General features: G+C 42.4%; 1 protein-coding gene across 1 annotated transcript in view; it reads left to right on the top strand.

The window, feature by feature from the left end:
- The window catches only part of fgfr1a (fibroblast growth factor receptor 1a), a gene marked incomplete at its 3' end in the record, with an annotated part of 38,445 nt that overhangs the window by 11,224 nt on the left and 13,154 nt on the right, over positions 1 to 14,067 (top strand). Inside the window, exons 3-8 of the mRNA XM_080738245.1 lie at positions 3,477 to 3,728; positions 4,348 to 4,437; positions 5,441 to 5,613; positions 10,113 to 10,236; positions 12,325 to 12,515; positions 13,005 to 13,149. Of these exons, the coding sequence (XP_080594371.1) occupies positions 3,477 to 3,728; positions 4,348 to 4,437; positions 5,441 to 5,613; positions 10,113 to 10,236; positions 12,325 to 12,515; positions 13,005 to 13,149 (975 nt within the window). The remainder of the gene's footprint in view (positions 1 to 3,476; positions 3,729 to 4,347; positions 4,438 to 5,440; positions 5,614 to 10,112; positions 10,237 to 12,324; positions 12,516 to 13,004; positions 13,150 to 14,067) is intronic.

Below are 14,067 nucleotides of genomic sequence, written 5' to 3'. Positions count from 1 at the left end.
GTTTTTTATGGTTGACATAAGAAAAGGGGCATTCTCTCAATCGGTTCAGTTTTTAATTTTGGGCCCAGGCCCCTCTACCACTTCATCCAAGGCTGTTTTTTTTTTTTTTTTTTATCTTAAAATGTGACCTGAGATAAGATCTGGACGTGGTTAAATCGTGAGACGGGGTGTGTGTGTGTGTGTGTGTCTGAAGGGAGGAACTCATTCAGCCCACATAGAACATTTGAGGAAATATTTGGGATCTGGGAACAGATTACTTTCACTCTGTCATCTTCTGTCAATCAAAGGCACAAAAAAAGATTCCGACCCTTAAAAAGCGAAGCAAAGATCTACAGCTATCAAAACCCTAAACAGACAGGAGAACTCTTTAGTATCAGAACTTGGCTTAAAGGCTTGGTTTTCCAGTAAATAATGCATATTGCAAATTGTAAATGCAGTGCAGCTCATTGTAATGACACAAGAATAACTTAAAGGTTAATTTCTTACACTGCATGGTGTCCCCGGCCCCCTGCAGAGTGCTAATTCATGGCGATTGTCAATGCCTCATTTAGGGATGAAAACATCCTCAATTGGAGTGCTTTTAGAAGGACACTTTACTCAGGGAAGCTTTTGGGCTTGCTAATAGGCCTTGTGCTATTCTTTCACTTCCTGCCTAGTCCTGCCTATTGTCACTTATCAACACCCCCCACCCACTGCTCCCCTTCACTCTGCTTGTGGTCAAATCAGCAGGGGAAAACTGGCCCTCCTCTAGTGAATTTCTGTCTTTATGCCATCACAGAGCTTCTACAAGCAGGTCTTTACTGCACTCAACCATCACTCCAGCAAGAGCAGGAAATCCCAACAGTCATTCACGCGGCATATTGCTTCCTATCTCGAAGCCGAGAAGGTTCCACAGACTGGCGCCAACTTGCTCAAGACCTTTTCATGTGGGTTTTAGTCAATCTTGGAACTTAAAGACTCGCATTCCCCCGTAATTCAGAACCTTGTGTTGCCCGCTTTCCTCCTTGGCAAAACCCCTTTTTATAATTAGTATGATTTTAAAGCATGTCAATCAATTCTTCCAAATGGTTGGAAGAACCCATGAGAGCACTGTTCCAGCTGGGTTGCTTTTAGAAAATATGGCCTGAAATCCAGGTTAATCCGATCATAGGACCTGGTTCATTAATTCAGCTGAAACATCCGAACATTAAAAGAAGGATGTTACAAAATTAATCTCCATTTGAACGGATGCAATTAGAAATGTTATGAATGACAGATAGATGGTGAAGTTACATAACACTATGTGGTGTGGGTTAATACTTTAATGTAAAATAAAATAAACGGAGACTGTACGCTGTTTTTTAAAGATGGCTGATGACTCACTCTTGTTGTTTGAACATCTATAAAGTAACTGACAATGTAATAAATAAAATATACATAGTGGAAGTAACCTGAAAGTAGTCGATGAAGGTGAAAATGGGCTCATTGCGTTGGCTCCGAATGTTCTTGAAACTGTGGTGGTTATACCACAATGTGCTTTGTCTTACTGCACTTTTAAGTAGGTTGTCACAGCAGCACAAAGGATTCCAACTGTGCTGTACAATGAAGCCACAAGCAGAAAGGAATTATGGCTTTTATGGGCTCTTTATGATGTCTGTCACTAGATTAATAGCTGGAATGTTGACACAGCCTTATCAGTGGCATCAGCGATTTTCGAGGGCGAGGAGCAAAAAAAACACAGTGGAAATGTGGGCCCCACGCACTGCACAACGCATGGTGAACCAGCCGTGTGGAGCTACTAGCCGGTGACAAGGTTAGATAGCTCTTCATCCCATCACTAAACGCTTCCCCGTTTGCTTTGCTTTTCCCCCTCTTTTAGTTTTGTTTTGGAGGAGAGAAAGTTGATCCTACCCCCTGGCCCCTTTTCCTGCTGGGATTAAGGGCCTGTCAGACATATGTGATCCAGGAAATACCTTTACTAGACCCAACTGGGGTCACCATAGCAACTGGCACTAGAACCTGCCGCTGCAGGCCCTCTCTCTCGCTCTCTCTCTCTCACTCACTCACTCACTCACTCGTGCACGCACATGCTCTTGCGCCCTCCTCGCTCTCTTTACCCCCCCCCCCCTCTCTCTCTTTTTTTATTGTTTAGAGTCCTTTGTTGTGATGGAGGGAGGGATTACCGTGATCGGGTTTGCTAGCGTTGTCCTGAGGTTATGCTATATGGGTGTGCTTCCTGTTTTGAGGAGGAACGTTTATGTTACAATCACACAATCACAGTCCTACGCACTGTGCAGTTTTTCATTCTGTGTATTTCAGGGTTAGCGTGGTTCTCCGAATATCCCCTCTTGAGGTTTTTGTTGATCACTATGTGGTGGCAGTTGATTGCGGTGGCTGTAACGTTTTGTCGTTTTGTTTTTTCTTTTTTCTAGTGTAATGTACATTTGTGAAGGAAAAATAAATCGATAGGAATTAATTATATATTTCAATATGCCTCTTTTGACCGTGATATGCTCACAAAGTATGTTTTAGAAAAGCTTTTTGTTGATTATACGATCAGAAGTAAGCTATTCATTGGCATTTAATTGGAGGGACTTTTTTTTTCTTTCTTAGTATGAAAGTTCACAGTGTTGGTTCGTTTTGTAAAGTGAAGATCGTAAGCAAGTTTGCCGGTCGGTCACCCACGATCTCTGCCATTGTCACCGGACAAACAACACCATTGTGATGGACAACGTGTCAACATAATTGGGTTACACCCCCCATCTCTTCCACTGTGTAGTCACTGGGAACAGGGGGGCTCAGGTGTCTCACTCTGCGATGCCCCCCTTCCCATCTGTATTCCTCTAATTGAATTTCGCCATCCTCTCCCTGGTAGCTCATTGCCAGCCTGACGATTGGGCCTTGACTAATTTGGGATGCGATTTAATTTGAGCGAGAGGCTAGGCAGGCACCACACTGCACTGAGAAGGAACCATGGTTCCATTTTCAGCCTGGCAGAAGCTTGGATCCAATAAGCCTGTGTTGTGTGTGTCAAACGCGACACGCTGTGTGTGTGTGTGTGTGTGTGTGTGTGTGTGTGTGTGTGTGTGTGTGTGTGCGTGTGCGTGCGTGCGTGCGTGTGTGTGGGGACCCGTGTGGGGACCGCAATGAAAACAAGAGCTTTTTGTGTTATCCTTTTAGCATCACTTTTGCCAGTACTATGTCATGTACTGTTAACAATGTGTTAATAAAGTATTCAATCAATCAATCAGTGAGAACAATGTCTGTATTTTTGGGGACACCAAGCAAAGAGTTTCATTCTTTATCATTTTCACTTTCATCTACGTATATATGATTGCACACAACAAATTCTGCTTAAAATGAAATCTTCCTGCACATTAACGTCACATTCATATATATATATGGTTTTGATATCCACATTCTTAGTTCCCAGTGTTGTGTAAACCTATTGAGCCCCCACTCTAACCTCAGCATGTCCTTCTGTTCATCTGTTTTAGCGCCCTTGGAAAGTCAAGCCAAGCTGTACACCCTCTACCCTGGCGACCAGCTAGATCTGAGCTGCAAGGATAAGGACACAGACCCCCTGCAGGCTGTTAACTGGACCAAAGACCATGTGGTGGTGGTGGACGGCGAGCACACACGGATCCGCAGTGGCCTGCTGACCATAGAGAGCCTGGAGCCGGCAGACTCTGGCCTGTATGCGTGTACCACCTTTGGGAACCACAGCTTCAACTACTTCAATGTCACAGGTTTGGACTTTATTTTTCAGTCTAAACAGTCTACTCTAAATATTAGATTTGGCCTATATATCGTCGTTGTCGGGTGGAAACCTTGTATCTCCCAAGTTTCAAATCGTGTATGTTTTAGTAAAGCCCGACTTCATCATACAAAAGTGTCTCACAAAAAGTATTGAAAATAGCAGATCTATATGCACGTGACGGCGTTGTGTGCTTGTAGATCAACTATTTTCACTAAGTTTTTAAAATAATAACCCAAAAAGGAAGGTTTTGAACATACAAGGTTTCCACCCAATAACAACAATATATTTAGTGTCGGTTTTGGGCAAAATCATTAGTATACTACTAACTTTAGTGTGTACATACTATATAAATGTGTTAATTTAACATTATTTAGCCATGCATGAAACATTTTCCATATACCTTTCTCTGTAAATATACCTTATTATTCTACTGAGCTTTATTATATGTATGGCTGATGAATTGAGTACAATGGATCACAATGGAAACAAGCCCCTGGGGCTTTTTGTGTTATCCTTTGTTATCTTTTTCATGTTAATAAAGTATATTCAATCAATCAGTCAAATGAACTAGTAGTCGGTTAATATCCCTTTTTCTTTCTGTCCACAAGTTGATACCCTGGCATCATCTGAGGATGAAGATGAGGAGGATGAGTCTTCCTCCGAAGAAACCAAACTCTTAGGCGGTCAGAAACTGCTGCGTAAGTGTACCGCGTAGGATTATGACTAACTTTCACGGTTTGTCAGCGACTACTAGAGAATGCTATGATTCATCGGTTGACCGGTGTGCCCCATAGTGTATTTGTGGCTTGTACAGGGGCTGAGTGATTTCACCCTTATGATTCAGATGGCTTTCGTTACCTTGGTGACTACATCAGGAATGTCCTGGTGGTGACCAACCCTGGTTAACCTTGTGTCTCCTGATTAGAGTTTTGAGTCTACAGAGTAATTAAGTCACTCAGGCATGATGCGCTGGTCGCTGCTGGCTGCCTGTGCCGTTTGGCCACAAGGAAAGCAGCAGCCACCAACCGTGGCAGGCTCACTGACTCTGACCTTGGGCCTTGACTCCTACAGCCTTATCAAGCTCATGAGAGCTTACTATGTGCTTTCGTGACGGATGTTTTTAGACCACCGTGACTCATTTACGACTATCTTGACACTGTGGTCAAAACAACAATAAATTAATTTAAAGGAAGGCCTTGTTTTTAACATGGCATTTCATAACAATATTGTGGATCTACAGATGATCATTTTCTTTTTTTGTGCCATTGTTAGCCAATGGTTTAGTCCTTAAAACATTTTAAAATGATATTGCTTGTGTGCACCAGTGTGAACTGCACCCTGTTATAACAAAACAAATCAAATAAACATTCAAAATTCATGTATTCTATAGTTTCAGTAGTAGAATTGGAATCTATCAGTACTTTAGAAACTGGCAATACAAGTTTTTGTTTTGTGCTGGTCATTTTGCTACCTGTGGATCTGTAATAAATATAAATAATAATGTATTTAGTTTATTCTGTGATTTGTGTTTGGATGTACACTATATTTGACTCTTCCTCACCCACACGTTAAAGGTTCAAGTTGCGTTAATGTCACATGCATTGCACATACTGTACACTACAATACTGCTGGTAGCAATAAGGCAATGAAATGATTGTACACCAATCCAACACCTTCTAAACTTCTGCCTTCCCTTTTCAGCGATGGCTCCCCAGTGGGCTCATCCAGAAAAGATGGAGAAGAAGCTCCATGCTGTTCCGGCCAGCAAGACGGTCAAGTTCCGCTGTCAGGCCAGTGGAAACCCAGTACCCACTCTCAAATGGTTCAAGAACGGCAAGGAGTTCAAGAGGGATCAACGCATTGGAGGCTTCAAGGTAGGGCATTCACGAATAGTGATTTTTAGTATTCGAATTATTCGACCTCAAAGTATTCGAATAGTCGAATATTCGACAGGACTGGCCAAACTGTCAAATATTAAGTAAGCAAGAGGCAAACATTGTGAAAATAGCCGATCTACATGCTCACAACAGCATGTAGATCTGCTATTTTCACAATATTTATCTGTGGAACCGAGTCACATTAATACCTACAATTCCAAGTGCCTGTCAGGGTGGGGGTCCCCAGTTCAAATATGTTTATTTTTTGAGAAGCCCTGTTATAGAGCATTAAGAAATTCATCCACCAGGGGCATTGACAACTCATTCTTATGACATCCTATCTAGCCAAGCGTTATAAACTATATCTTTTTTATTAAAGAGAAAAAAAAAGCGAATATTTGACTTCGGTGAACAATGTCGAATAGTGACTTTGATATTCGAATATTCGATTATTTGGTGACAGCCCTACTTCAAGGTAAGAAAATAAGGTGGTCCAATAAGCTCTGCCTCGTGCCACCAGATAAATCACTGCAACTGCTAAGGGGATCCTTATCGAATCACTCTCAGCCCGTTGGCCGCGAGTGCAGATGTGTCATGAGCTCATCGTGACATTAGATCACCTAGCTGCCCCCGTCGCACCACACCCCACCCCCTCCTTGAGCGAGGAAGGCTTTCCCGCAAGTGGGAAGCAGGGGGCAAGTTTCACACCTGACCCAGGACACAATGCAAGGTGAAATCCTATACCACAAAGGGATGGCTGTGCCACAATAACAATACCTCCAGGTGGGCAATCCTACCCATCCGTTACAGGGTAGGATACCGTTGGCTGTCCTCATTCTGCGTTTCAGTACATCCGCGTTGAAAGTAATGGCGTCTTCACAGTCATCTACGTATGTAAAATATGGTGATTTTTTCGTGCTTCAGCTAGTTTAAAGCTGTACTTATATTTTTATGGAAAGTGTTGACAAGCTGTGAGTCTATAATGGTCGATAAGTCTTTGGGGTTACAGCCAGACGGCTCCGTGTCGTAGAGGAAATGAGAGTTGGATAAACAGTTCACTGTAAAGGGTGTGGACCAGAGTTGGTTTACTTTATGTTTCCCTCCATATAAAATGTAAAATAGTGTCTGTGAACATAATTATTCACTCCCTGAACTACTCACAGACGATTTTTTTTTACTTCATTTTTATGCCATTGATCTTTTTTAATCTAATTTTATACAACATTAATATTCAGTGAAAAACATAATTTCCTGGGCTACTTAACTTCAGGAAATTCCTTTCTTGCCGAGTTTCTTTCTGTTATTTGAGCCCTTTCTCCCAGCATGTTATGATTTCACAGAAATTCACACAAGACTCATTAATTTCCTCATTTTAGATCTGGTCTGATTGTTCCCACTTTAAAGTTTCCTTTTGCTGAGTGCGTAGCATGATGACGTCATAATAATTAGCAGTTACATAAATGTTCTGGTTGGGAAAAAATGCAATGGGACTCTGTAATGCTGTGGACAAGAGTCTGGATTTAATAAATAAATAAGAGCTGAATAATCCATATAAAGCCAAAACAGCCTAGGCTGGCAGTTACTGTCCCAAGTTCCCAACAACCAATAATCTTACTTATAGCGCTGTCCAGAAGGTACTGTTAGTTGCTGCTGTGCATATATCGGCTTGCAGACCACACACAATAGTAGAAGTACTCCAAGAACAAATAGTTTTCATGTTTATTGTGATTATGGCCATTTTGCGGTTGTGCATTTGATATTGTGCTGTAATTTCATTGTTAAGACATAACTGGGTCTCTCGGTTTGCTTTTCATTGTTTTCCATGTCCTCTGTCCCGTGTCCACTACACATGTTACTGTAGCCCAGAACTGGAAAATGCACACACAATTTTACCACTGATCACTAATCATTGGATTGTCTCCATCATTGAAATCGTGTAATTTAGGGCTGTAGCATTTCATCGAACTAATCGATTTAACTGATTATAAAAAAATATAAATAATTATGCATTATCAATCTCTATTTTGGGCATGTTATTATTGGTGTAAAAGTAATACATACAAATCAAAAAATCAAGATACAAATAATATAGCTAATATAAGAATATCTACACGCGAGCCCGCTCGCAGATCTACAAGCACTTTTTCATCCTCACAATACCGCTGTGTCACGAGGATAAAATAACTCAATTTGTTAACTGATTCATTGTTACGAAAATATTAAAGAAATGCACTTCTCGATTATTTGATTAATCGACAGAATAATCGCTCAGACTTTTCATTTTCTTAACGTAATAAATCACTACGTAAAATGAGCCGTATCGGTGTCTGTCTCTGCATGATTTAACTTAGACTTTAATCTAAGCTCGTATTTATTCACTTGTGACAGCCTCACAGGTGTAGAATTATGCATCGCATGGACGTTCACTTCCTCCTCCTCCTTTTCACGAGCTCCAGACCCCTATCACTGCATCTGCTCTTCCCATCAAGGTGCAGGCTAGTCCAGCCTTGTCCTCTGCGCCCCCCCAACTCTTCCCCTCCTCAGCTGGGACACATTTAGGAGTTTCCTCTCAGCTGTCTGCCCCCCCCCCCACCACCACCCTCACCACCACCACCGCCACCCCTCCCTTAGAGCGGCTAGGCTGCACACTTCACCATCTGGCTGCTGTTTTTGCAGTCAAGGTGCAAAGGTCTGCATCGGCGGCTGGGGACGTCTCTCATCCCTCCCACACTCTGCCTTTTATGACCAGGCCTCTATTGTTCATACAGTCTGCATATAGTGGAGCAAGGAGGGAGGGAATAATGCGGACCACATGTACGAAGCCGAGCGCAACACATCTGGCAACAGGCAGCTGGACACAACCCCCCCAATCCCCGCACCCCCCAATCCGCTATTACATTTTAGCTAAATGAGGGAAACCGTATGGCTGAGGTCTTTGTGTGTGTATATGCATGTTTGATGTTGCCATTGCCTTAGAGGTTTTGTTGGTTTAATCACACACTGCCGGTCTTGGCAGATTTACGGAAGAAAAATTATAACTTGTCTCGGAAAAAAAAGAGAGAGAGCCAGACTTTTCCGGAGACAAGTCTTGATGCTAATAGGACAGGTTGAGGCATAGAAATATGGTGTGTTTGTGTATGTATGGGCTGCCTTTATGTTCCTATGCTGTTGTCTGGTAGGGCAAAAAAAAACACTGTCTACGTGTTAGAAACAACACAGCCTTGAGACTCCATATAAGGACAACAAATAAGAATGTCCGAGTGATATTGCTGACTTGTGCAACGTTTTTTACGTACAGTTATAAAGTTTGATTGAGAGTGGTGTTCCCGGAATGGCACAATAGCCTCTGTTTCTTGTGAACCACAGCACATCACCAGGGACATGCTGGGCCCCTGATTCAGCCAGGGAAAAAGAGTTGGAGAGGCCCTCATTGCGAGTAGCAGCAGCGCTATAGAGAGAGATATCTCTCTATAGCGCTGCTGCTAATCAAAGATTTGCCATTTCAGATCATGACAAGTGACAAGCCAGTGGGCCAATTACATGAGTTAAATTTTGTCGTTGTCGGGTGGAAACCTTGTATGTCCAAAACCGTTTGTTTTGTATTTATCATTTTAAAAATGATTTAAACTAGTGAAAACAGCCGATCTACAAGCACACAACGCCTCGCGGTGCGAGGCGTTGTGTGCTTGTAGATCTGCTGTTTTCACTACTTTTGTGCGACGGCCTTGTATGGTGAAGCAGGGCTTTGCTTTGCGAAAAATTTTACTAATTTGAAACTTGGAGATACAAGGTTTCTGCCTGACAGTGACGATTTACTTTGTTGACTGCCCAATCCCCAAAATGGAACGAAATGGCCGTCATTTTATTTAATTTTTTTCCCTAATGGCCGGCCTGGACCGGCCGGGAATGAACCGGCCATTCGGGAGTTGAACCGCTTTTCCCAATGGCCAGCACGTCCCTGCACATCACACACCATTGAACCTGGGAGTGAATTGTACCTGCTGGTAAAACATTAACCCATATGACAAATGTGATATTGAGGAGGTCAGCGTTTCGTAATCTTCAATGAGAGCAAGTGACAAAATCAGTGTAGAAAAAACATCCAAGAAAAAAGCATGAGCTCTTTCAAGTGATTGCTATCGTCAGTCTATTTTAAGTTTGCTTCCATAATTAAACAGGATAATGCAATAAAATGTAATCTAAATGAACAAAAAGGAAGCCAAACTAAATGGCATACAGTCCAGTTTCTGCAGTGTAGAAACGGAAAATGAAATGGGGCAATTCATTAATCCTCAGCAATCTGGACAAACAAAAAACACTAGCGAGAGAAGGACAATCACACAATACAGGTGCATTTGTCTCTGGTGTACAAATAAAAGAACAATTAGATCACAATAAGAACAACTGGGGTCCTACGCACTTACAGTATATTCTTTATGGCAAGATACCATATACAAACGGACACTATAATATCGTTTATCTGCTCCTCTGTCCAGGTTCGAGACCATGTATGGACCATTATCATGGAGTCTGTAGTGCCCTCTGACAAGGGAAACTATACCTGTGTGGTTGAAAACCAACATGGCAGCATCAATCACACGTACCAGCTTGACGTTGTCGGTAAGTGTTGACTTATTTTTTTGTGTGTGTGGTTTTCTTTGGGGGTAGGAGGTTTGTTGCTTGTGCATATGTTGCTAATAGATGTTGATCATCTACATTCTACAGTGCTCCATTTTCTTGAGGATTTCTTTAAACCTGGTTTAATACCACTGATGTGTCACAACGCTATAGACCTGATAAATCAATGAATGTAACCCCAAGAAGAGCCCCAAGTCATCTTACATGTGTTCCTTTAGAACAGGGGTGGGCAACTTTGATGATGGCGAGGGCCACTATATTTCCACCTTCACTCCAGAGGGCCACATTGCATATTGCGACGTCCTACTTTGTCATTCTATAGTATCTCATACAAAGAAGCAAAAATAGCAGATCTACAAGCTCAAAACGCATCGCGCTGCGATGCGTTTTGAGCTTGTAGATCGGCTATTTTTGCTTTTTTTAAATTGGAAACCTGAATTATTTGTAGTTATATTTTTTTTAATTGGAATCCTGAAATTGAACATTTTGATTTAATTTCAAACGCATTTAGTTATATACTCATGTTATCTTTATGAACCTAAATACAAATACTTTGGGCATAAAAAATACATTTTAATACTACTATACTAGTTAGTCATTCAGCTACTAATATAGACTGACGTAATTAAAGCAGGTCATGTTTGGAATTGTAACAGCTGAAATCATTAATATATCAGTATTCCGGTATTAACCTGAGGGCCGCATTAAAAGAAGGTGGGGGCCGCATGTGGCCCCCGGGCCGCCAGTTGCCCATGTATGCTTTAGAACCTGTGTGTCACGCCAGCAACTTTTGTTCAATTATGGTTGTTTATTTGCCAAATGAAAAAGACATGTAGCAGCTATTTGGAAGAATGAAACGACTCACTTTAGCATGTGCCCTGTGACTCTGTTGGATATATAAATCACAGCCATGCTTCCTCTGTCATCGTTGTCCCCTGGGCGTAGCATGACTTCATTAGAGCCCCAGACCCTGATCATCAGCGAGATCGCTTCAATGAGGGATTGTATCATTACCAGTGCCTGCTAAGTTCCACACTAATGCCTGGGTCACATAAGCCTGAACATTTGTTACCCTGCCAAATGCTTGGCGCATTAGTTTTCTTTTGTAGTGTTATCACAGAACATTTCATTGTACAGTATAACAGCACTGGATCAGCCTGTTAACTTAACGATCCCTCTATTTCCACCTAATCTCAGCAATTATACAGGCGGCATATAGCTGAGGAAAACAGTAATTTAATCCTCAGTCTAAAGAAATTGCCGTCTATTGCTCGTGAAATTACACGGTATCAGATCTGATTTAAACTGCCAACCATGTCTGTGTGTAATCATATCCATTGACATAAATGGTTTGGTTTTATCCACTTGGTTTTAAGAATCAGACAGGCATGACGTATACTTTGTCTGATTATTCTTACTTGTGCACTTTTGTCGATAGCGCATGTTGTTCAGCGTGTACAGTATACAGTACACCAGGGGTTCCCAAACTGTTTTGGCTCGGGGCACCCCTATACATATTGTTTTAATCCGAGGCACCCCTACATTATAATTTTCACTCCCAGCACAATATATTTATAGCATATCGTCGTTGTCGGGTAGAAACTTTGTATGTCCAAAACTCTTCGTTTTGTATTTATCATCTATAAAATGTACTAAACTAGTGAAAACAGCAGATCTACAAGCACACAACGCCTCGCAATGCGAGGCGTTGTGTGCTTGTAGATCGGCTGTTTTCACTAGTTTTGTGCAACGGTCTTGTATGATGAAAAAGACGTACACATTTGAAACTTGGAGATACAAGGTTTCTGCCCGACAGTGACGATATTTTAGTGATTATGTTGCGAGGAAAATGTTGAGATAATAGCCATTTTTGGTTAGAACTGACTGAAAATAACTTTGTACTTCAAGTTTAAAATGATACTAAATAATTGTGTCCAAATAAATTCCAAATATTATCAAATTATCTCGCGGCATCCCAGGGTGCCCCGTCACCGTCACCCACTTTGAAAACCCCTGCAGTACACAATACTTGAAAGCTAACAACTTGTACGTCTGACGGTTGTCTTCCAGAGCGCTCTCCCCACAGGCCGATCCTCCAGGCTGGCCTGCCAGCCAACCGTACGGTGGTGGTGGGCAGCGATGTGGAGTTTGAGTGCAAGGTGTTCAGCGACCCTCAGCCTCACATCCAGTGGCTGAAACACATCGAGGTCAATGGGAGCAGCGTTGGTCCCGATGGCTTACCGTATGTCCGTATACTCAAGGTAGGAACTTAGTCTGACCACGCTTTATTGGCATCTGTCAAAAAAAACAAGGCTTAATTTAGCATGTTCAGTGAAATCGAATAAAATAAAGTCTTTGTAATACCCAAAAGGGAAACTCTGGCAACTTGAGATGGAATATTACTGAAACACTGTTTAAAAGTCCAGTTTATTAACATGATATTTTGATGGTTTTAGCATCCTGGTGTGCAATCTCTTTTGTCTGCTAAAAAGGTTGACTCACAGTAAGCCTCTTGAAGGACTTGATTTGATTATTTGATAATTCTCCACTGGAATTGGAAGTTTCCTTTGTCTAATCACTGTAACTCTGTCAAGGAAAAATGGAAATCCTCCTGTCCATACGAACATATGCTTTTCCTTTAACCTTATCCAGTTTGGAAAGACGCTTTCCCTTGATACAATTTCACAATGTTTCTGTGTGTTTTGTACATTTTTGTCTGAGCTGCATATATGACCTGTTTTTATTTCCAGCATTCTGGGGTCAATAGCTCGGATACTCAGGTGCTGACCCTCTACAATGTCACTGAGGAGGAGAGCGGGGAGTATATATGTAAAGTGTCCAATTATATAGGAGAGGCCAATCAGTCGGCCTGGCTGGCTGTCACCAGGCCCCAAGGTAAACCACTGCAGTAGCACAGGACACTAAGTACTATAGGGCCACACGGTTGAGGCGCTGCTAGGACCACCTGGAGAGCTAGGGTCATATACCTCTGCTGTTTCTCTCCTCCCTCCCTCCCTCCCTCCCTCCCTCGCTCCCTCCCTCTCTCCTGCCTCAGTGCTCCTGACTGTAAATGACGCTATGGAAAATTCCCAGCAGAACAGTTGAAAGTGTTTAGTCGCAGGTTTATGTTGGACCTCTCTCTCTCTCTCTCTCTCTCTCTCTCTCTCTCCCTCCCTCTCTCTCCTGCCCCATGCCTCTGCTGTGCCCTCCTAATAAGGGCCTCTCTTGCCATCCTCTTTATTCCTTTCACTCCCTCGCTCTTCATTTTCCTCTCTGCTGTCACCTCACACAGGTTCTCTCTATTAACTGCCTTTGGTTTGTTTTCAACCCTTTTCTTCCCCAGTTGTCTTGCTACCTCTTTTTCAATGACCCCCCCCCTTTGTTTGTCCAGCTAGGAAGTATGAAGTGTGTACTGTTCTGCTGTGGAGGTTTCCATGTTACCCATCTCTTGCATGTAGAGATGTGACTGAGGTATAAAGTGTCTGGTGATGGGATGGATCCAATAGAGGGGGTTGGCATTGAGGCCATTCTCTCTCTATCTAACCAGTTCCTTCCTCCACTAACAGCGACCGGAAGGCTCTCCCCGACAAAGGGTCTCTGGGTGATATCTTTTTGAGCAAGTTTGGTGTCGGACTGAGGAGGGGGAACGCTCCTCTCCTCTGATCCCGTTCTCTCCTTTTACTATAAGGCCTTTCTCTATTTACAATCCCCCTTTTACTCATGGCTCCCTGTTTTCTTCCTCTTGGGCCTTTTATTGGGTCTGCTTCCCTTTTTGTTATTTTCTAGACCGCTGGCCTTAACACCACGGACAAG

Source organism: Nannobrachium achirus (assembly GCF_963921795.1).
Source record: "Nannobrachium achirus genome assembly, chromosome: 12".
In the NCBI taxonomy this organism is placed as follows: Eukaryota; Metazoa; Chordata; class Actinopteri; order Myctophiformes; family Myctophidae; genus Nannobrachium; species Nannobrachium achirus.
This window is presented reverse-complemented; position numbering and strand designations above follow the sequence as displayed.